The sequence below is a fragment of the Harpia harpyja genome, chromosome 12, assembly GCF_026419915.1.
Source record: "Harpia harpyja isolate bHarHar1 chromosome 12, bHarHar1 primary haplotype, whole genome shotgun sequence".
Classification (NCBI taxonomy): domain Eukaryota; kingdom Metazoa; phylum Chordata; class Aves; order Accipitriformes; family Accipitridae; genus Harpia; species Harpia harpyja.
Genome location: NC_068951.1, coordinates 15,030,031 through 15,050,130, shown reverse-complemented (window position 1 = coordinate 15,050,130; position 20,100 = coordinate 15,030,031). Strand labels below are relative to the sequence as shown.

General features: G+C 62.1%; 2 protein-coding genes across 3 annotated transcripts; one reads left to right on the top strand and one right to left on the bottom strand.

Moving 5' to 3' along the window:
* The first annotated feature begins 10,727 nt into the window (after positions 1–10,727).
* Positions 10,728–15,523, top strand: MAB21L4 (mab-21 like 4). The gene is given in 5 exon segments (XM_052803885.1): positions 10,728–11,226; positions 12,320–12,542; positions 13,387–13,540; positions 14,711–15,067; positions 15,308–15,523. Coding segments are annotated over 5 exon segments (1,302 nt in total). The 5' UTR covers positions 10,728–10,742; the 3' UTR covers positions 15,392–15,523.
* AGXT (alanine--glyoxylate aminotransferase) lies at positions 15,482–19,692 on the bottom strand. 2 transcript variants are annotated; one of them, XM_052803884.1, is made up of 11 exons: positions 19,405–19,692; positions 19,092–19,284; positions 18,687–18,751; positions 18,507–18,607; positions 18,206–18,276; positions 17,793–17,877; positions 17,470–17,565; positions 17,149–17,218; positions 16,956–17,051; positions 16,616–16,744; positions 15,482–16,177 (listed from the first exon to the last, which is right to left on the bottom strand). In XM_052803884.1, the coding sequence occupies exons 1-11, from the start codon at positions 19,657–19,659 to the stop codon at positions 16,070–16,072; spliced, it is 1,269 nt and encodes a 422-aa protein (XP_052659844.1). In that variant the 5' UTR covers positions 19,660–19,692; the 3' UTR covers positions 15,482–16,069. The 2 variants fall into 2 exon arrangements, with proteins under 2 accessions (XP_052659844.1, XP_052659843.1); XM_052803883.1 differs by having other exon boundaries at positions 16,616–16,741; positions 19,405–19,680.
* Positions 19,693–20,100: the final 408 nt, after the last annotated feature.

The window sequence follows — 20,100 nt, the reverse complement described above, 5'->3', positions numbered from 1 at the left end:
TTTTCAGGAATGCCATGTTTTAAGTTACGCTTTAGGCTCAAGGGCGTCTTTGTCTCCACTGGAGAAAAAAAAAAAACAACCCACACCCACCCTACATTTATGATCAGCAAATGGTTTTATCAAGAAAGCCCAAGTCCCCCAGAACACTGCTGGGGCTGCCCCCTGGGAGACCCCACTAAAAAGCACCGGTGGGTTTTGATAGTTAATTGATAGTTAACGATGGGTGCTGCCTGCACCGCTGCCGGGCAGGTGCTGGGGTGAGGGTTGCAGCCGGACCGGGGGGCTTGGTGACCCCATCGCCTTCCACCTCTGGGTGCCCCCATGACTGCACCTAACCTGTCCCATGGCAGGAGTCTCTGGGGTGCCCAGGCACAGCCGGGGCGGGGGGGGGGTGTGAGGGAGAACCCCATCCAGCCCCATCCAGGGTCCCGGCAAAACTGGGGAGGGCTGTCGCCTGCCCCCAGTGCTGGGTTGGTGTGGGAATCCAGTCCCTGGCTCCAGAGGTTTTCCATGTTATTCCACACCCCCGCTGTATAAATATCCTCTGCTGTAACGATTGCGAGGTACGTTTGAAAAGGGGCCAAGGAACAAATTATGTAAAGAGCAAAGCGGAGGAGCAAACAACAGCGGGACTGGGTTAGGACCAGCCGCGGACACTGCTGCGGAAAGTCTGCCTCACCGGGGCCCAGCTCTGCCATCGGTGTGAGGGTGCTCCCAAAATCCTCACCCACGCATTGCTGGCCGCCCCGGGAGGCAGCAGCGCTGGTGCGGAGATCGTTGCCTCTCTGTAGAGTGGGGGAAACTGAGGTGTGGGGTGGAGGGCCGAAAGCGGGGCTTGGGCGCAGCGGGGGGCCTTGTGGGCAGCAGGGGTGCAGCACCCAGGGCAAAGCTGCGGGGCTCCAAAATGCTCACAGCACCCCCGGCAGCGCCAGGACCTGCCCCCCCTCGGAGCAGTCCTGAAGCTGGACCCTGAGATCTGCCCGACCCCTTGAGATGCCAGGGCACCTCAGCCAGCACCAACGCTCCAGGACCAAATGTGCCGCAGGCAGCCAGCCCCCGCCAAGCCCCGCTGCCAAACACAGCAAGGCGTCCCTGTCCCTTTAAAAATCTCCTGGAAGAAAATGTTAAAAGAAAAAAAAAAAAAAGGTGAAATCCAAAATAAATAAACGGCCACATCCGGATTTCTCCCCCGAGACACTAATAAAGGCTTTATGAGTTTGATATGAATTACCCTACCCAGCCATTTACAGCTGATCTGGAAGGCATTAGGCTACTCGCCCCTTCCCCGGCCCGGGGGGACGCCGTAGGGGGGGGATGCAGCGGGGGCACCGCCACCCTCTCTCCTCATGGCCTATCCGTGGGTCCAGGGGTGCCGGATGACACCCATCTCTTTTGGAGAGCGACTGGAGGGGGCTCTTCTGGCTGTCACAATCCACCACCTCGCAGCCAGGAGGGTGAGCCCTACACTCCTGTGGTGGGCGTTGCGCCCACCTCGTGCCATGTGCTCCAAAAAGTCCTGTCTCCTGGCCCTGCCGTGCCGTGACAGGCCCCACTGCAAGCCCAGCTCCCAAGGGATACGGGGACATAGTGGCAGCAACCTGCCCCCTGCCGCCATGAGCATCCCCACAGGGGCCATCCAGATTTCTGCCAGCGGGTTTTCCCTCCGGAGACGGGTAGGGCAGGCAGGAGGGAGCAGCCATGCCAGCAGCCATCCCGAGCATGAGGGAAGGATTTTCTTCCAGGCAGGCTTCACACGGGAAATCACCGCAATGCTCCCCCTGCATCGTCCCAATCCAGCTCACTGGGACGTTAAATCGAAAGCAGCAAACCGAGTGGGGAAAACAGCTGTGGGCCCCGGCCAGCAGCCATTTCCTCTGGGCCAGGAGCTGGAGCCAGTGCGAAGCTGGGATCCGTGCTGGGAAGGCTGGGAGGAGTGCAGGGGGAAGCAGCCCTTTCCCCGCACCATCTGGCCATACTCCGGCTGCCTGTTCCCTCTCCGGGAGCAAATGCCCCTTTTCTCCACCTGCAGTTGCATTCAGGGTGCCTGGCTTCTCGGTGGCTTCCCAAACATGGCCGGGACACCCCCTGCGCCCACCCTGGGGGGGTGGGTTTGGTGGGGCTGTCATGCTGGGGTGGGGACTGTGCAGGTCCTGGGGGCATCCCAGGTTTCCCCTGTCTTTCCTGGCCCCCGTGACAGGCGATGCTCCTCTGCGAAATGCCTCAGCACAGGTCCCAGAGGCGTTTGGACCTGGTGCTTCCTCCCGGGCTCTGCAGGCACCCGGCAAGCAGGTTGAGGAGGCTGGTGGGCACCGGGCACACTGCGGCACAAGTTCGCCCACTGCAAAGCTGCACCTGAGGGAGATGCCCGGGAGCAAGGGATGGAGGCAGAGGTCCTTCAGCGGACCCCAAGCCTGTCTCTCCCTGGCATCACAGCCCCAGGGTTGCCCCAAATCCGCGGGCAGTTGCCCCCCGGTTTTTCCCGGCTGCCACTCACAGCCCCAGGGTTGCCTGCTGCCTCCCATGAAAGGCAGCCCTGGAAAACCATTGGGAAAGAACACAAACCCTACCCACCCCAACCCCGGGCCAGGCCCCACACGTTTCAGGGAGGGGGGGACATGCAGAAAGGATCCGGGGAGCTATTAATGATCCAGAGAGTGTTCAGCACGGATGCTTTCGGGCAGAGGGGCCTGCAGGTCAGCACATGGTTTGGATTTGGCTCTCCCCCTCCCTTCCAGCTAATGAGGCTGAGCACAGGGAGCGTTTCCCGCGGATGTCGAACATGTGCGTGGCACAAGCATCACCTCCCATGGGGGGAGCGAGGGGGGAACCAGCCCCAGGACCACGGTCCCCGGGGCGGGTGAGGCAGCCAGGTAGCCCAGGATGGTGCGCAGGCATTTAGGGGGGGAGCCGAGGTTTTAATGAAGGGGTTTGAACTCATTATCTGGCCCAGGTTCAAAGAATGCAAGAACAGGAATCACGCGCATAAATGCGGGTGGTGGGAAGGGGCTGAAGGGTGGCCAGGAGGACAGAGGTTACTGCAACACACAGCTCCCGCTCCCCCTGTGCTGCCCGAGCCCACGACGGTGCCTGCCTTTGCCCTCCGGCTCTACGGGGCCGTGGGAACGGGGGGACCCCTTCCCCTCTCCCACCCCCTCACCTCCCCCGGCAGGCTGGGACCCCCTGAACCACGTGGCCAAGGCATCTGGTGGCTGCGGGTCAGCTGAGCTACGGCAGCAGGGTCATCGCGTGGTGGCAATTGTATCCCCTGCCTTGCCCAGCCAGGGGAGCCTCAAGCGAGCAGAAGGAAATGGGTCTGGGGGTCTCCAGGTGCTGCCATTTTAAGGCTGTTCCCCTGCCTCTCCGGGGGGGCGGCAGCTCGGGCCTTATCAGTGGTGCTGGGGGGACATGGTGTCACCAGGAGGCAGGAGAAGAGCTGTGGCTGTGCTGGTGACTGGTGACACCGGTGCAAACGGGGATGTGGGACCATTTAGACGGACACAAATCTCATTCCTTGGGAGAAACCCTGGCCCAAGGCTCTCGCCCCAGCACTGCAAAGCCAAGCTTTTGAGATGCTGAGGGTGCTGCCAGCTCTGGAGGGATGGGGATGCTGTACCCCTGCCACCCCATGGCACCAGGGACCACCCTGCCAGCTTAGCTGCCACCCTGCTCCTCCCCACACCAGTCCCTGTCCCCATCATGCAGCTCGGGGAAGGACAGGGATGCAGCGCTTCACCCAAGGATTTCTCCAGCTCCTGGAACGGTCCCAGTGCAGGGGACAGTGCTGAAACCAGGACGTGAGGCTGAAACCGGTGCCTGGCAAAGTCCCATCCCTGGCTGGGGCTTCTGGCAGCCAGCGGCTTGAGTTGATGCAAGTGAAAGCCACGCGCTGCTGTGGTCCCCAAACCACATTAATGAAGACCTCAAACCTGCCGCGAACCCGTGCCAGCAAGTCCAGCAGCCTGCAGGGCCAGGGCCGGCCACAAGCACCTCCAGCATCGCAGCGTGGTGTCGGAAAGCAACACCGGATTTCCCAATCCAGCTGAAAGCTCCTCGGATGTTCTGCTGCTTTGATTATTTGACAGACCATGTTTTTTAAATTATTCTTGTATAAATATTTATGCGTTTTTACAAGAACCATGCTTTGAGTAACAGGCCATGGCAGAGGAAAGGCCAGAGGGGAGGGGGCTGGACACTGGATTGCTCCATCCCTGCTTCGCAGGTCAGTTCAGGGTTGAGCATGACTGGTGGGGGATGCCGGGCTGCACCCATGCCCAGGGCCCCGGGGCAATGCGCGCTGGGTGCTGACAACCCACCCAAACGAAAGGAGGATGGTTGGTGTGATGCTGCCCCTTTCCCTCCTGTCCCCGGGGAGCAGAGCCCAGCCAAGCACCAGCCCGGCCGAGGGCCAAACTGCCTGCTGCGGGGTGCATGGTGCTGGCCACTGCTGGGAGCCCCGTGCAGCCCCACACGCATCCCTGACCTCATCCCCAGCCTCATGCCCGGTTCCCTTGCCTGGCCAGGTCTGAAAACCACTTCCCGCAGCCACCCCGAGCCAAGAAAGCCCTTTCGCCGCCCCGCCACTGGACAGCAAGGGGGGACGTGGCTGCCGGCAGTATGGAGACCACTCCTCTGTTCCCCGCTCCCACCCTGGGTACAGCTCCTCTGTCCCCCTGCTCCCACTCCAGCACTGCACCCCAGCCAAGCCCTTGCACCCTGGGACAGGTCGGGAAGAAGGCGGTGGGCGCCAGGAACCCCTGCAAGTCTCCCAGAGAGAGAAGGGGATTGGGTGGGAGGCTCTGGGAGTCGTTGCAGCCCCCGCATCTGGTCCCAAAGCCCCGGGGCCAGGGCTGCAGGGACAGCGTCTGCAGAAAAGCCACCCGCTGTCATGGGGACTCTCCCTGCTGGCCCCATCCTGCTCCCCAGGACTGTTGCTGTGGTTTTTGGGAAGGATGAGGGTGAACTCCCCCCCCTCCCCTCCCCCACCCACAGATGGGATCCACAACCCAGCCTCGCGTTTTCCGCCGAGCTCAGCAGAAATTCACCCAGAAGGTCAGTGACCAGAGAAAGGGACGATCCATCATTAAATAAATTGTTTTCATTTCCCAGGATAAAGGGCAGGAAAAGGGGGGGGGGGTGTTGGACCAGGACTGAAAAAAAAAAGAGCACAAGGCAGGAAAACCACCCCCCGCGCTCCCTGCTGTTAGCAGCCTCGGCTCCTTCCCAGCGCTCTCGCAGGGCTTTTACAGCCAAAGCTCTTAATGTGATTATAATAATTATTTCTTTCCTAGAAATTTTTTTTTTTTTTTAATAAACAGCCTCTTTTGAAACGTCGCTGGGGGAAGCCAAGACTCCAGCTGAGCTCTGGCCCGCAGGAAGGAGCAGGGGCTGGGGGAGCGTGCGAACGCGCGCGGGTGCGTGCAGGCAAGCACGTGTGTGCGGGAGCGCGCGGGTGCCTGTGGGGGCACCCTGGGGTCGGGGAACACACTCCACTGGAGCTTGTGAACATGCTTGGAGCTGTGAAAACCCAACGGTTCCCCGGGGACAAACAAGCAGAGGGGTTCCTCTCCATCTCTCTCGGTCCAGGTGCCCCATCGAACCCCTCCTTGCACCCCTGCTCTCCTGCTCCTCTGTGTGGTCCCCCCAGTCCCAGGGCCGGGCTTTGAAATCTGTTGAAAAGAGACCCTTTTTGCCAAAATAAACAGCCTGTCATGTTAAATTACTCTCCCTTCCTCTCTACCTCCCCTGCCTGCGTCCGCACTCCCCATCCCAGTTTTTTTGCCGGGAGCCGTGCCGCGCCGCTCTGGGCAGGCTCCCAGCCCCAGCGGGAGGCTCGTGGGGCACAGGGGTGCCGCCGCTGGGGCTGGTGCAGAGCCAGGGTGCTGGGGCAGAGCATCACCTACCTCCCGCATCCCAGTCTCCCTGTCCCCCACCAGCTCCTCCACCCACCAGCTCAACCCCCCAGTGTCTTTCTGCTGGGTGGTGATGGCATCTTGCAGGGTCCGGGGCCCAGTGGTGACGCTGCGCACAGACTGCTACGGAGGGGCGAGCTGGGTGAGGGACGCCGGGGGCTCGCTGCAGCCCCTCGCCCAACCCTGCCATATCAAGTGCTCCCATGCCCCCTGGGTGTTTTCCTCTCTCTTGCTTGCCCTTGCTCTTATTTTTGGGTTGTTTTCTCTCTCCTGTTTCTAACAGAGCGAAAATTCATAGAGCCATAAAATACCAAGATGGAAAACGAGCCATTAGCTCATTCAGCCTGGCCCCTCTGCCAGTGCCAGGCCATTCCCCGCCAGCCTCCCGATGACCTGTCCAGCCCGAGCACTGCGCACTCCAGCCATGTCTTCCGCGGCCTAACTGACCTTCCTCCTAGGAGATTTTCCCCCACGTCTCGCCTCCGACGGAGCTGTGCTACATTTGAGCCTCTCGCTGGGTTACCATCCTGGCGCTGCCCTGAACGCGCAGCCCTGTGCCATGCCCAGCTGCATGGCTCGCCCCACGCATGGCACAACCCCGGGCAGGGCTCGGCTCTCTGGCGTTCTGTTGCTTCCTCTGCACAGGATGGAGCTTCTGCTGTCTCCCCACCATCCTGACCTGCGCCATCCCCTCCCCACACCAGCTCCTCTCCCTCCTGCCGGGGGGGCCGTCTGCCTCAGCCTCCCCCGGCGCCCAACTCAGGCTCTGCCAGGGCGGCAGGGAGGGATGCCAGCGGGCGCGGGGTGGCCTCACGCCCCACAGCCCCCATGCACAGGTCACAGTGCCGGACCACCTCCCTCCAGCAGGCAAAGCACAGGCAGGGGCCAGACTGGTCACGCTGAGCTGCCTGCTTGGCCTTGGTGGCTGTTCCCCTGCTTTGAGGGGGACCCCCCCTCTGCACCCCAGCACCGCCGAGCTGCCCCCCAGCCTGGGGCATCGGGCAGCATCCAGCAGTGCCTCTGGCTGCTCCCACCTCTGCCAGCTGGCCAGCTGTGTCGCCAGATGTGTCGCCAGATGTGTCACCAGCTGTGCCACCACCCAGCACTGCTCCCCGGCCAGCTCTTCCTTCTCGTGCTGTGCCTGCAGCAGGGCTGCTGCCTGTGCCTGGCAGCAGCGGGCTAGCTGCTCCTCCAGGGCCTGCTCCCAGCCCCTTGCCTGCAGGGGAGAGGAGGAGGAAGGGGAAGGGGAAGAGGAAGGGAGAAGGGGAAAGGGGAAAGGGGAAAGGGGAAAGGGGAGAGGGGAAAGGGAGAGGGAGAGGGAGAGGGAGAGGGAAAGGGAAAGGGAAAGGGAAAGGGAAAGAGAAAGAGAAAGGGAAACAGAATGGGAAAGGGAAAAGGAAGAGGAAAGGGAAAGGGGAAAGGAGAGGGGAGAGGGGAAAAAGAAAGGGGGAAGGTGAAGGGGGAAGGTGAAGGAGGAAAGACAAGGTGAAAGAGGAAGGAGAAGGTGAAGGAGGAAGGGGAAAAGAGGAAGGGGAAAGGGGAAGGCCTCAGCCTGTGGGAAGGGGCAGAGGGCAGCATTTTGCAGCACCCACCTCTCGACAGTGCCACCCAGAGGTCTGCAAGGTGCAGGTGCCAAAGGCAGCAAGGAGCTGTGGGGGGGTCATGTCGCACTCGGTCCTCCCAGAACCAGAGCTCTGCCAGCAGTGGGACCAGGACGCCAGGGTCATGCTGCGGGGTCAGCCAGCACTGTGCCAAGGAGGGCATGGTTCCCCCACCGGCACCAAGCCCCTCGGGGGGACTGCCCTGTCTCCCCACCCTAATGAGCCTTACCTTCCTACAGTACTGCTCCCGCTCCCAGTTCAGTTCCTGCATGACACCCGTGGCCTCCTCCAGCATCCCTGCTGGGCGCTGGCTGAAGGACTGTCCTGGCTGCTGCCACAGCAGGGACTCCATCCGTGACAAAGTGATGCTCCTAGGGCATGCAGTGACCCTGTCACCAGTGAGCCATGCCCCACCACCCCTGGAAAAGTGGTGGCCTGAGTCTCTCTGCCTGCTTTTCCCCACATCGGGGCCTGGAGCAGTCGTCTCTTCTGCCTGGCTTGGGCTCAGCATCCTCCAGGATGAGCCCAGACCCTTCTGATGGGGAGGGTGAAGCCCCCAGGAGCCCTGCTTTGGCAGCAGGGAGTCCTGCTGCTTTTGGGTTCCTCTCCGGGTTGCCAGCCAGCTTGTTCTCCCCACATGATGGAGGAGGGCAAGACCGAGCTGCACGCTCAGCCCTGGTCAGGACAGCGGTTGTCATGGGGGACTGAGTGCCCCCTGCTCAGGTGGGGTGAAACCGGGAGTGCGGGGCTCGGGTAAGGAGATGCAGAGCCTGTCACCTGCTGTCAGGGGTTTAAAATCTGGCTGGGGCTCCCCAGCCCTGGGCACCCCCAGCCTCCAGGTTGTGAGGAGCCTGGTGTGGGCTCCCACTCTCCTCTGTGGCTCTGTATTGCAGGTGCGTGAGGATGCTCTGTGGGTTGAAGCTCTGGCCCTGCTCCCTCTTGGAAGGCAGCCAGGGGTCCCTGGAGCTCAGCTGGCAGAAGGACAGACAGACAGACCCATGCCTGGAGGGCAGCTCCTCAGCCACGTGGGACTGAACGAGGCAGGAGGACGAACTGGAAACAACCCTGGGGAGATCCAGAAACCTCATCTGGGCTGTATAAAACAGCCATAAAGATTCTGAGCCACAGGAGGTGGGAGGACCAGCCGTGAGCCCCATGGCTTTCTCTCCCCTCCCCAGAAGTGGTCCCAGGGCCCCACGCTCAGCTGTGACCCCCATCCCACACGGGTTCCTGCTGCCGCAGAGCCTCCCCTGCTCCCTTCCCTGCTCTGACCAAGGGCAGGAACGGTTTGCAGGGAAGCCGGGGATTATTGAAGCACGGTGTCCTGCTGGGAGAGCCCTGCTCTGTGCCGGTAAAGCCAGGGAACCTGCCCTGGGGAGGGCACAACATGCACCCTCCTCTCTGGGATTTGTGGGAGATCCTGAAGGACTGACTGCAGGTAGGAGGCTACAGCCAGGAAGGCTGTGCAGAACCAACAGCCAGTCTCTGCTCTGTTGTGGCCGGTGCTGTCCTAACTCTGGGCAGCCCCGGGGCTAAGCCTGTCCCGGGCAGCTCTCGGGAGGTGGAAGGTGACCAAGACCCCGCTCATATCGGAGCACGGGCCCGAACCACAGCCCTTGCCTCAGCACCATCTGCTCCTCCTGGCGGCAGCCAGGCCGAGGACCGCCACCTCCCGCTGCCCGCCGGTTTTGGGGCCGAAAGCCCCGGTTTGCCAGTCCGTCCCCCCGCCCCAGGGCGATGCTCCCCGCCGCCCACGGCCGTCGCCAGGCAACCGCGCCGCCGGGCCGCGCCGTCGCCATGGCGACCGCAGCCGCCGCACTTCGGGCGTGGCGGGGGCGGTGTTGCCGGGGTGACGGTGGGGCCTACCTGGGGGCGGGGTCTACCGGGGGGGGCCTAGAGGCGGGGCGGGGCCTACAGACGGGGCGGGGGCGTTGAGCTGGGCGGGGTCCGGGGGTGTCTGCCCTGCTGAGGGGCGCCGGGAGCTGCCCGCAGTGGGCGGGCCGGGGCCGGGGCCGGGGCCGGGGCCGGGGCCGGGGCCGGGGCCGGGGCCGGGGCCGGGGCCGGGCGAGCTGGGGGCCGAGTGCAGGGCTGAGCCCAGGGGGTTCTGCCCAGCCAAGAGGCACCAGGAGCTGCCCACCCCTGGCAAGCTTGAGCCTGAGCCTGTGCCTGTGCCTGAGCTTAAGCCTGATGAAGCCGTGGGCTGGGCCCACAGGGCTCTGCTGAGCGCCTGCATGGCAGGTGTGGGGTCCCACAGCCCTCCCACAGCCACCGCAGCATGGCCCGGCTCCGGTGTGAGCCCACTCCCAGCTCCCGTGGGTGCAACACAAGTTGGGAGCAGACCTGCCCTGGCAGCCCCAGGCAGCTGGGCCTGCTGAGCCAAGCTGTGCCAGGGCGGGAGAGTGGTGGGTTGTTGTGGACACATATTTAGCTAACGGTCGCAAAAGTATTCCAGACGCCTTTAGAAGGCCTTGAACAGAATAAACAAGAAGACAAAAAAAAGAAAGATGCCAATTAGAAGAACACAGGTGCACATTCCAAGATAAAGGGAACTTGGCATGAAGAACCTCAATTCAGCAGTTTATCTTAACCAATTAGGCTGAGACAAGTTTCGCATGTTTTAGTTAGTATAACCAATTGTGTCCTATGTTTAGGCGCGTGTACAGAGTTAGTATAACCAATTGTGTCCTATGTTTATGCGTGTGGACAGAGATAGTATAACCAATTATATTTTAGCTTTTGGCGCGTGGACAGCTGATGTTTAGCTTGACAAGGTATATAAGCACGCTATTTGGGCAATAAAGGGAGAACAACTTTAACCGTATCGGTGTCCGGTTGTTACTCGGCTCACGTCTCCAGATGGGTCCCTGCTACAGTGGGTCACCTTCACCTGGTGTTGGCTGTGAGGAGATGCTATCGGCAACGCAGCCCCGGTGCCAGGAGAGGTGTGGGAGGCCACAGCGTCGTCCTGGCGCGACCCACTGGCTGAGCATCCCTTGTCATCCTGCTGGACTGCCCAAGGGGCCATGGTGTGACTCGGTACCCTGCCCTGGGTCTGCCCTGGGGGGACACGGTGCTCCTGGCAGCTCTCCCTGGCGCTCACCCAGCAGTGGTGCTTGTCAACGCCCGGCTGCGGCTTCCCTCCGCCCGCCCTGCACAGCTCCCAGCCCTGCCCTCCCTGCCCACATATTTTCACTCCCGCCCAAAGCAGGCTTGGGACAGCCGTGGAGCTGCCATGGCAGCCAGTGCTTCCCACTGGCACAGGTACCTCGGGGTGATTGTGTCCTGCAAGAGGCAGCGGCTGGAGCATTTCCAGCGGGCTGAGGACATATTGCTGACCCTGCTGGAGGGCGTCCATGCCAGGGAGCCCTGCTTCCTCGTAGACTATGCCAGGAACCTGGAGGCCTTTGAGTTCGCTCTCTGCGCCTCCTAGGATGCAGTTACCATGGAGGTCCCCCTGCGGATCGATGGTGATGCCCTGCGGGTGCTGGCATGCTGGCCCGGGGACACCCCAGCCGGGCACCGTCCAGGGCTGGGCACCTTCTGTCTGGAAGTGCCCTCTCCAGGGACTGACTTGGAGGACTGGACCAGCACTGTGGATGTGATGGAGCGGGGAGATGGTGCGGGGTGCCTGGTTCCAGGCAAAGTCCTCCAGCACCTAAAAGAGCTCCTTGTTTCGGCCATCGTGCGCTGCCAACGCCTCTTCCTGCTTCAGCCAGGTGCGTACACCAGCACGGCTCTTCCCCAGCCGGGAGCTGCCTCCAGCACAGCTGGGGAGGCCAGCTCGGTGGTGGTCCCTGCGCAAACGGGCTGGGGCGTGATTCCCCGGGTGCGTGGCCCACCCAAAGCCTCCAAGAGTGAGCGAGCACCCTGCCATGCGCTGGGACAGGCTTTGCCCTCAGCTAAGGAAGGGGAGATGCAAACTACTTCCTGCCATCCCACGACAGCAGAGTTGTCCTCGGGCATCTTCACCCTGGGCTGATGGCACCCTTCCTGGTGGGTGGCAGCTCCATGCAGGGTTCACCCACCCCTGCCGTTAGTCCCTGGAGAGGGTTTGCGCAGGGACTTGGCGTGTTTGGCTCACCCTAGCCGCATTCCCCCCATCTCTCCTGACCTCCGAGTGCCCCTTGCTCCCTGTAGGAGGCTGTTTGGAGGGTGAGCTGGAAGTGTGTCAGGGCTGGAGTGGGACCTTAGTGCATGGGTCTGACCCTGCACACACATGGGCCCCAGCTGGGAGCAGCGTCCCCGGGAAGGACACGGTGGGGAAGGGACCCTGGGAATGCCCATAGGGGACCCATCAGCTTCTTCATGCGTTTCCATCTCCAAAGGTGCTTCTTGAAGTAAATCTCAGCCCTGATGAAAAGGTGATGTGAGAGGACCAGAGGGTCTGAAAGTCCCCAGTAAGCCCACCATTCCCTCCTTCCTCCATGGCCAAGCCAGAGCCCTTCATCTTCCTCTACCTCCTCAATCTGAGACTTTTCCTGGTTCATTTTTCTTGGACCACATTGTTTTTCTTGGCACCATTCAGCTACCCAGCAGCATGGCCCTGTTCAGCCACTTGGGCCTTCCTGCTGTGCCCACACCCGCTGGCCTGGCCCTGAGCCCTGCTGGAGCGATGCTCCTTCCCCAAAACCACCCCAGCAGAGTTTGGAGAACAGCTTTTGCCAGGGAACTGCAGCCAAACTGCAGTGCTGGAAAGGGATGAGTTGAGCGGGGTGAGACATGCCCACAGGCATTGCGGCACATACCCAGTTCAGCCTGTGGGACCGGCTGTGGTAACCTCCTAAACGCAGCCAAACCCTCTGTGTCTAGGTGACCTCAGTGCTGAAAATCTGCAGGAAGATGCCATGGAGCTCTCCCTGCTGATCCGTTGTGGCTGGAAGACCATCCGCTTTGACATTGTCCCAGTGGTGAGGAGGCGACAGGAGCCGCTCTGGCTCAAAGGGCAGCAGAGTGACAGGGGCTTCCCCAAAGGCAGCCTCTGGAAGGCCATGGAAGAGACCCATTTTGTCCCTGCCTCTCCCCATTGCTGGAGGTGAGTGGCTCGGCTGCGCATATAGCGGGGTGACCCTGCCCCAGGGATCCCCCCTGGCCAGCAGCACTGCCGGGTGTAGGCAAAAAGGGGATGGGGAAGTGGAGGGATATGTCAATACTGGAGTGAAGTCACCCCCTTGTGATGCCCAAATCCACTGCCCTGTGTTGGGGAAAAAACCTCAGCCGAATTTGAGACAGCTCAAGAAAGAGTGGGGGATGCAACTGAAGGAGCCCCCCCAAATTGTTCGTAGGAGCTGAACCCTGGCCCACGCAGAGGGTGGCAGCTATCAGATCCCTGCTCAGGCTTCAGGAGTGAGCCTGGGCATCTGGCAGCAGCACTGTGATGAGGTGCCTCCCAGGGCGGGCTGCGGGAGGGAGCAGGGCCAGGGTGACACACATCTCGCCTGCCAGCACAGCTACCCGGCCCCAAGGAGGGGCTGAGCATCTGGCTGGACCAGCCCAGGCTTATTTTGGGCACGATGTGGTCCAGCCCGATGCTCGGCCCCTCCTTGGGGTCCATCCAGCCTCCCCTCCGGGGCAGCCTGCAGCCCTCCCCACTGCCACGTAGGGGAGCACAACCCCACTTTGCCTCCCCTCTTGTCCCTCCCAGGAAGGCAGGAGCTGCTCAGCAGCATTCCCATCATGCTGCAAATCTCCCTGGTCCCTCTTCGTTAGAGGCAGGTGCAGGAGGTGGATCCAGGATGCTGTGTGCCTGGGGCCACATGGGTGGCCGGGGGAGATCCTCACGCGTGGTACAGTGCTGGTCACTGCAGGTATCCTCTCCCCAGCTGGAAGGATGCGGGTCTCCATCCTCCCTCTCAGTGGACCCCACTTTCTCTCACCAGATCCTCCACTCATCTCCCCATCCTGAAACTGCTCCAGGCAGTGGACATGCTGAAGGGACCCCATCTGGACAGTCTTCGCCTGCTTGATCAGCTATGCGTCCAGGACTGGGAAGAGGAGGCTGGGAAAGGCAGTCTCACCTTCAACCACCTGAAGGTAGGTGGGTTCTGCTGGTGGGACAACAGCTCTCAGAGGAGGCAGAGCCAAGGCTTCTTCCCTGCACCCTGCCACAGCTGAGTCGCTGCTGGAAGAAGATCCCAAGCAATAAGCCCGAGTGCCTGCAGTGCTTTGGGATGTACTGCCCCATGGCTGTGTCCGGAAAGGATGCACGCTGCTGGGCATGGTTAGAGGGGTTTGATCCTTCTTCCTTGCAAACAGCAGGCACTTGCTGGATTGAACCAGCAACCTCCAGCCTGAAGCACCCTGAGCGTTGAGAGCTGGGGCTCTGTGCCAATATGCCAGGCATCCTCTGGCACAGGCTGCCTGTGTCTGCAGAGGCCATGCTGGGGATTGCATTGCTGTGCCTGCCATGCCGCAGGTTGTCCTGTGCCCCAGTGCACTGGGAGGTGCAGGGCTGAGGGTGGCGTTTCTTCTGACAAAACCCTCTTCTCCCCACCCAACCTGTTTTTGGCACTCTGGACCCATGCCAGCTGGTGGCACTGGTTGGGAAAGGGGCCATGCTGGGGACAGTACCTGGTGGCACAATCCAGGTGTGCCCTGCCTTGTTTGTGGTGGCTCTCTGGGCTGGGGTGGAGAAGGAGGCAAAGTTGTCTTCTGCTGAGAGAATGGCTCCAGCTTTATGTTTGCTTTATGTTGCATTCTTTGATGTTTTGGGGTTTTTTAAAAAAAGAAGGGCACAGTGTGCATCTGTCCTTCAAAAAAGCATCTTCTGCTTCAGCCCACCGTGTGCATTGACCATTAAGTTGTGCCAAAGAAGCTGGCATGGCAGCTGCTGGGGGTTCACCTGCCTTGCCAGTAGCTGATAGAAACCAGAAGCAGGGTTTTTTACTATTGCTTAGTGCCTGCAGAAAGCTTGGGTGTGTTGTTTTGGGGCTGCTGCAGAGCTGGGACCTGCCTTGGAGCTGAGACGGGGGCTCTTTGGGGAGTGAAGCAAAGGTTCAAAACTAAGGGGTGGTGGGGCATCGGCTGCGCCTGCAGCAGCCTCAGCAGCAGCTCCAAGAGCCTGCGCAGTCCTAGGCTGCTGAGGACGTGATGTCTGTGTTGAGGGCTCAGCCCCATGGGTGGTTGCATGGTGACCTGCAGGGTGTGAAGGCATGGCCTTTGTGGGGAGTGCTCGATCCCGCACCCTTCTCTCCCTCCCTGCAGATGGTGCTGCTGTGGAGCATGGAGCTCTTCCCCTCCCCAGAGGACTGGCAGGACCTGGAGGGCTCTGTCTACAGGCTCTTGGTGATCCTCCTCCGCTGCCTGGCCACCCGGCACCTGCCCCACTTCCTGCACCTGGAGGAGAACCTCTTCCAAGGAGAGGCCCTGGACCTCACCTCCCTCTACCATAAGGTGGAGAGCTTCGCCCAGGACCCCTGACGATTCCTCCGCTTCCATTTTGGCCTCCCTGCACGCACTAACAGCTGGCCCACAGACCCCAGCACCCGAGCCCTCCTGCACCTCCCCACCAAGGACAGGTCCTACTGGGACACAGCCTACTTTGACATCCTGCTCAACCAGGTAACGCCAGACCCTCAGCTGGTCTCATGAGACAGAGCGCAGCAGTGCCGGAAACCACCTGGTCTGGGCAGCTTAGGATGTGCTGGAATTTGCCCCCCCGAGCCCTCCAGCCCTTGGCAGCCACTGGCATGTGCTGCCCAACCCTACTGTGGAGGCTGCGGGAGGCTGGCAGTGCTGGGGCACAGGGCTCAAGCAGAGTGGGGAGCCCTCTCTCCTCACTCTGCACCTGCTTCTGCTTAGTTCCAGGTGTACCGGATCCAGGACAGTGCGCGCCGCTCGGCAGTGTCCCAGCTGCTCTCCAAGATCCAGCAAGTAAACCCCTAGCAGAGCTGAGCAGAACCCTGCTGCCACCCCATCTGGGTGACTCAAAACTCCAGGGGGGTGTAAGGCGAGCTACAGAGCCAGGGAGCAGCATGCTGCCAAGTTGCTTTATTGAGGAAAGATGGTACCGGGGAGCGAGTGCATGTCTGCTGCAGCTGGGTGGGGATGCACGGCCTCTCAGCTCCCCTAGTAGAGCCGGGCGCTGGGGCGGGTGTTTCATCCCAGGATACCTAATCTGGGGGGGGATGGCTGGCACCCTGTGCTGCTGGGCTCTGGTGCAGGGATGGCTGAGGGTGATGGTGGTGGGAGGGGAAAGGACCTGTGGTCAGATCCTACATTGAGCCCTCTTGTCAGCTTGCAGTGGGGCTGTCATGCCCCGGGGCCAGGGGAAAGGGAGGAGCTGGGGGGTCAGGCCATCAGGGTGAGGAGTGACCCTGCGCGGGGACTGGGAGAAGGGGTTTTGAGCCATGTCCCTTGTTTGCAGAGCTGCAGCCCTCACCTCGATGTCCCCCGCTCTTCCAGCTTCTCCTTCCTGCTCTGGCTCGGGTTGCTGGGTGTTGCAGTGTTTCCTGGCAGTATCCGGGAGAGGTAGGGGAGCCCCTCTGCCTGCCAGCTGCCTGCAGCCGGGCATGGGGGGGAGCGCCACACCGCCTCATCCGGAACCCCCCTTTGCAGGGGTGCTCAGAGCCTGCTGCGTTGGCAGCACCGGAGGGCGTCTCGCAGGGCGCTCAGCACACGGTCCACGTTGCTGCTGGTCGAGTTGCAGCCCATGAGGCCGATTCGCAGGACCTGGGAGGGGAAGGGCGAGCATCTCCCTGCAGCACCCACTTTTGCAGCCATGCCCTGGTGCCGCCTCCCTGTGATCAGAGTGGCTGGCAGCAGAGTGCAGGCTTCCGCGCGGAGCAGGGGGTGTGCGAGGAGCGGCCATGCGCGTGACTGGGTGTGAGTGCATGTGCACAACTCCCTGCTTGATCCTATTTAACACACATTTCTTCTAAAGACGTGTCACCCCGCTAGTTATGTGTGCAGTTACTCAATTATGCGCGGCAATTGTGCGTGGTTAGGAGCCGCTATGCATTGCTGCAGGCAATGGGATGCATCCAGCTGTGTGTTTGCTGTTTGCAGCCAGAGAGCACCAGTTAATCATGGGGTGCGCTACTGATGGATGTGACTGCAGCCAGGTTCAGTGCCCAGCCATGGGCAGTGGGAGGAGAGGACGCTGCCCACCTGGCCCACCGAGGCACCCAGGCCCCCGGCGATCTCAATGGCGTGGTTGTCCATGAGAAAGGCTACAATGTCCTTCCAGTTGTAGCCCTCAGGCACCCTGACGGTGGTGACGGTGGGAAGTCTCACCTTCTGGGGAAGAGAGAAACGGGGTTAAATCTGCAGCTCCTGGCTGTGGCCCTGTCCCCCCAGTGAGCCTGGTAGCCTGCCAGGAGGAGATAGCATCACTGGGAGGGCAGTTTTTTCTCCAGCATCAGAAGCTGCCCAGGCACATCTCCAGCCGTGCAGGGCCATGTCCTCATGCTGCCCCTGCACCATGGTGGTGGGCTCACCCTGCACCCACCTCCTCCTTCACGAAGAGCTCAAGCCCCAGGTCACGCAGCCCCTGGCACAGCTTGGCACAGTTAGCCCGGTGGCACTCCCAAGAGCTCTCCAGACCCTGTGGGCAGAGAAGAGGGAGAAGGTCCTGGCACCCACTGCTCCCCCAAACCCCACCGGCACTGCTGGTGCCCCCCTGCCTGCACGGCACCGCTCACCAGCTCTGCCAGCATGGCCAAGCCTTCCCGCAGGCTGAAGAAGCTGTTGATTGGTGCTGTATGGTGGTACCTGCAAAACCCAAGAGGCACCCAGGTGGTTTAGGCTGGCCCCGTGGCAGAGCAGTACCCAGCTTGCAGTGGGGGGGAACTGGCTTGTGGCCTCCTCCCTCCTCTGCACCCAGCACAGAGGGGATGCAAATCCCTCAGGGCTGCTTTGTGACCAGTGGACAGGGCGAGGGGGAGACAGGCAGTCCCCGAGACAGGGTGAAGGCTGTGGGTGGGACAGCTGTGACCATCTGTCTCGGGACAGCCCGTTCTCACCTTCGCGGCTCCCCATCACAGCCCCAGTAGTTTCCCAGCCAGCCCATGTCCAGGTAGAAGGACAGGGGCTTTGTCTTCCTCCTCAGCATCTTCTCCCTGGCAAAGCAGAGTGCTGGGGAGGAGCCGGACCTTGACCCTGCCAGTTCCAGGGTGAGGTCAGTCCTGCGGGAGGGCCCCCCCCAGCAAGTGGCTTGGCTCCAGCACCCATCGCTGCCCGGAGATGGGCTGGGCTCTGACCCCGCAGAGCTGGCAAAGCAGGGGGAGTGACAGCCTCCCCCCAGCCCCATCGCCTTTCCCCCCAGTGTGCCCAGGGCTGCCCTTACCTGGCTCCCTCACTGAACGAGATGGGGGCACTGCCGGGGGGGGCGTTGAGGACCTTCTGAGACCCCGAGTATAGGACGTCAATCTCTGCCCGAGAAGGGAGGCAGCTCCTTAGGGACCAGAGGCTCCCAGCAGGGACACACTGAGCCCCCCAGCCTGGCTGCAAGCGGCGGATGGGAAGCACAGGGTAGCACATGCTGCAGGTCCTGCTTGTGGTTGGCCAGCTTTGGGGGACACCCTGGCACTGCTGACAGTCCCCCGAGGGGAACAGGCTCTCTGGCTGCAGCTGGACCAGTTTCTAGTGCTGCTAGCCCAAAATACAGGCAGTGGGGCTGATCCCACTGCCCTCCCTCCCTGGCCCAGGCGTGAAGCCCCCTTGTCCCCTGGGTGTCCCTGATGGTACTGTGGCTCTTACCCTGCTGGTCCATGAAGATGGGGGATCCCCCAAGGGATGCCACCGCGTCCACGAGCAGCAGGCAGCCATGCCTGTGGGAGGACAGAGCACAGCCTGGTGTCCCTACCACCTCCTCTTGCCACCCCTCTTCCTCCAGCCCTGGCATCCCAGTCACCCCAAGGCCACGTGTCTCACTGGCACCAACCGCTTCCAGCACAACAGAGCCAGAGGAGAGCCTGGGGCATATAAATCCCAATGCCCCAATCCCCAACAGCAACCTTGGGGTGCCGCCAGCCCCTGTGGGTGCCCGCCATGCACTGACCGGTGACACAACTTGCCCAGCCCCTCCAGCGGCTGTAGCACCCCCGTGGAGGACTCCCCGTGGGTGATGAAGAACACTGAGGGCTTGTGCCGTGCCAGGCCCTGCATGAAACAGAGGGGAAGGTGACTGCTCCTGGAAGACAGCTCGCGCCTGCTGCCCCACACTGCGGCTGGCACTCACCTCCTCGATGTCCCACGGAGTGAAGTACTCGCCTGGGGGCTTCAGCAGCTCATGGACATTGGCTCCTGGGAGGGATTTGGGGAGAGGGAGAGTGAGGTTTGGGCATGCCTCCCCACTGGGCAGCCACCTGTTCCACGAGGGAATCAGTCATGCATAAACCAGGAGCACGGCCGCCTGCCAGGGTTCGGCCTCCCGTGGATTTGCCCAATGGAAAAGCCACAAACCACCGTAAGCAGAGGGACATGACCCTGGAAAAAACCTGGAGCGCCCTCCAGCTGTGGAAGCCATGTCGCTGGCCACTGCTGCTGGGATGGGGACAGCAAGCCAGGGGTCACGTTCTGGCATCCCACCCGCGAGCCCGGTCCCCTGAGCCCTGCCGGTGCTGTCTGGCTGTCCCCAGCATACCCAGCCTCCTGGTGATGTCGGCAGCACGTTGTCCCCAGATGCCGTTGACGGCCACCAGCGCGGTGTCACCATGCTCCAGGAGGTTGAGGAGGGCAGCTTCCATGGCACAGTGGCCGGTGCCACTGATGGCCAGGGTCAGCCGGTTCTGTGTCTGGAAGGCGTACTGGATGCCCGCCTTGATCTCGTCCATCACCTGTAGCGGCAGGGGACCAACTGACACTGCTATTGCCCCCCTTGCCCTGGCAGAGCTGTCCCAGCCCCTTGTGGGGCATGAGGGAGAGGAGGGGAGGAAGGCTGGGCTGGGGCAGCTCACCTGCAGCACCTCAGGGTGCATGTGGCCCAGGAGCTGCTGGCTGCCTGCAGCCAGGATGCGGGGGGGCACATTGCTGGGCCCTGGCCCAAGCAGCAGCCTCTCTGGCACGGCCAGGGGCCGGAGCAGCCCCTGGGGCGGGGGGACGCAGAGCGGGCTGGTGGCCATGGTGCGCCTTGCCATCCGCAGGAGCCGAGCCCAGAGGAGAGGAGCAGTGGAGGCTGCCCGTGCAGCACCCAGCACTGCAGCACAGTGCATCCCGTGCCAGTAGTGTCCAGCGTCCCCGTGGACCTTGACTCTGGGGCTTGGTGCTCCCCCCACTGGACCGGACTCTGCCCCTGGCCTCCTCCTTGTCCGGTTAATGTGCCACCAGCACCATCCCTGCTGCCTCAGCCACCGCATTTTGGGGGGGTCCCCCCTTGCTAGCGCTGGGGGGGCGTTGCTCCTCAGGCACGCCAGCCTCTGGGACTGGCAAGCACACATGCAGACCCCGTCGCCGTGGCCCCCAGGACACGGTGGTTGATGGTTCCCAACACCATCTCAGCAGGTGGGATCCCTGCTCCTGGGCATGCAGCTCCTGTGCCATGGGATGGTTGCACCGGGACTGGCCCGGCGCAGCCGCCACGGTCACGACTCCTCCAGCAGCACAAAGCTCTGTCAGCCAGGTCTCCCTGACCAAGGACCTGCCTTGCAGAAAGG